This window comes from Elephantulus edwardii, unplaced genomic scaffold (assembly GCF_000299155.1).
Source record: "Elephantulus edwardii isolate Elephantulus edwardi_28Jun2011 unplaced genomic scaffold, EleEdw1.0 scaffold00016, whole genome shotgun sequence".
Lineage (NCBI taxonomy): Eukaryota > Metazoa > Chordata > Mammalia > Macroscelidea > Macroscelididae > Elephantulus > Elephantulus edwardii.
In genome coordinates this window covers 11,694,051-11,695,570 of record NW_006399766.1, presented here as the reverse complement: position 1 = coordinate 11,695,570, position 1,520 = coordinate 11,694,051, and the positions used below count along the sequence as shown (strand labels likewise).

Here is a 1,520-nt window from a genome sequence, read left to right as displayed (position 1 = left end):
CAACCCTCATTGCATACTCCTACGATAAAAATAATGCCCTAAAATATAATACTTTTAAGCTATTCTCTCCCCCATAGGCTTCAATGCCATAAGCATATTTCATCCAGTTTTTCTCAGTCTTACCCCCACCCCAATGCCAGCCTCATTCTACAACAGTGTGCAAAACATTTCTTAATGTAGGAGTTGGTGTGATAGATGAAGATTACAGAGGAAATGTTGGTGTCATACTATTTAATTTTGGCAAAGAAAAATTTGAAGTAAAAAAGGGTGATCGGATTGCACAGCTTATTTGTGAACGGATTTTTTATCCAGTATTAGAGGAAGTTCAAATTTTGGATGACACTGAAAGGGGTTCAGGAGGTTTTGGTTCTACTGGAAAGAATTAAACCTTAGGCCAAGAATTGAAAATATGCTTCTGTCTCATCTCTCATTAGATATACTTTTTTCTCTCAAAAAAAAAAACAACCCAAACCCCAAACAAAAACCCCAACATTATTGTAGAATGAGTATAAGGATCCAAGAGGGGTTGGAGAAGGTGGAAGCAGAGGGATGAGGTTGTGCAGGGGAAGGGGGGATTAATCATAGGGTTGTACAATTTGATGGGTGGGGGGTGAGGGAAATTGAAAGAATCTGTTCTCTAAAACGATGTATTCAAATTTTGTAAATAAACTAGTGTAAAATAAAAAAATCCTAGCCTCCAAGGAGAACTTGGTTTCACCCTCACCAAGACAGACTTATTAGTTTTCTTGGCTGTTCATGTTATGTTCAATACTCTTCTCCAGCACCACAGCTCAAAGGCATCAAATCTTCTTCTGTCATCCTTGGTCATTGTGAAGCTCTTTGATGCATAGCAAGTAATTGCAAAGGCCACGGCCTGGATCAGGTGCACCTTAGTCTCTAGACTGACATCATTGCTTCTCAGTACTCCTGAGAGGTCCCTGACAGCAGATTTACCCAATGCAATTTGTCTTTTGATTTCCTGACTGCTGATGCCAAAAGTGTTGATTGTGGAGCTGAGCAAGCTGTAACTGTTAACAATCTCAATTTCTTCTCCATCCATCATGAAGCTGCTGATTGGCCCAGTGGTGAGAATCTTTATTTTCTTAATGTTGAGCTTCCATCCTATTGAAGGCTGCAGTCCTTGACCTTCTGAAGCAAGTGCTTCAGGTCCTCCTCAGTTTCAGCAAGCAAGGTTGTCATCTGTATAATGTAGGCTGTTGATGAGTCTTCCTCCAATCATTCATATATATTACATATAATTAATTACCATTGACCTATGCCTATTATTACACCATATTTTCAAGAATCCATGAATTTTTCCCATGTCCCTACCCCCTCCCCACTCTGCCGAATAAACTGCTATCCTAGTAACTTCCCCTTTCCCATTTTCCATCCTCCTAACTCTCTCTCCCCTTCCTCTAATTTTAGACATTTATACACATCTTACTTAGTCATCCTTCAATTTTCACAATAATGGTTTTATGCAGTATTTGTCCTTATGAGGTTGAGTTAGTTCACTC

General features: G+C 39.3%; 1 protein-coding gene across 1 annotated transcript in view; it reads left to right on the top strand.

The window, feature by feature from the left end:
• Positions 1-386, top strand: part of LOC102860971 (deoxyuridine 5'-triphosphate nucleotidohydrolase, mitochondrial-like) — an 865-nt gene extending 479 nt beyond the window's left edge. The window contains exon 2 of the mRNA XM_006881789.1: positions 168-386. Coding sequence (XP_006881851.1) covers positions 168-386 — 219 coding nt within the window. The remainder of the gene's footprint in view (positions 1-167) is intronic.
• Positions 387-1,520: the final 1,134 nt, after the last annotated feature.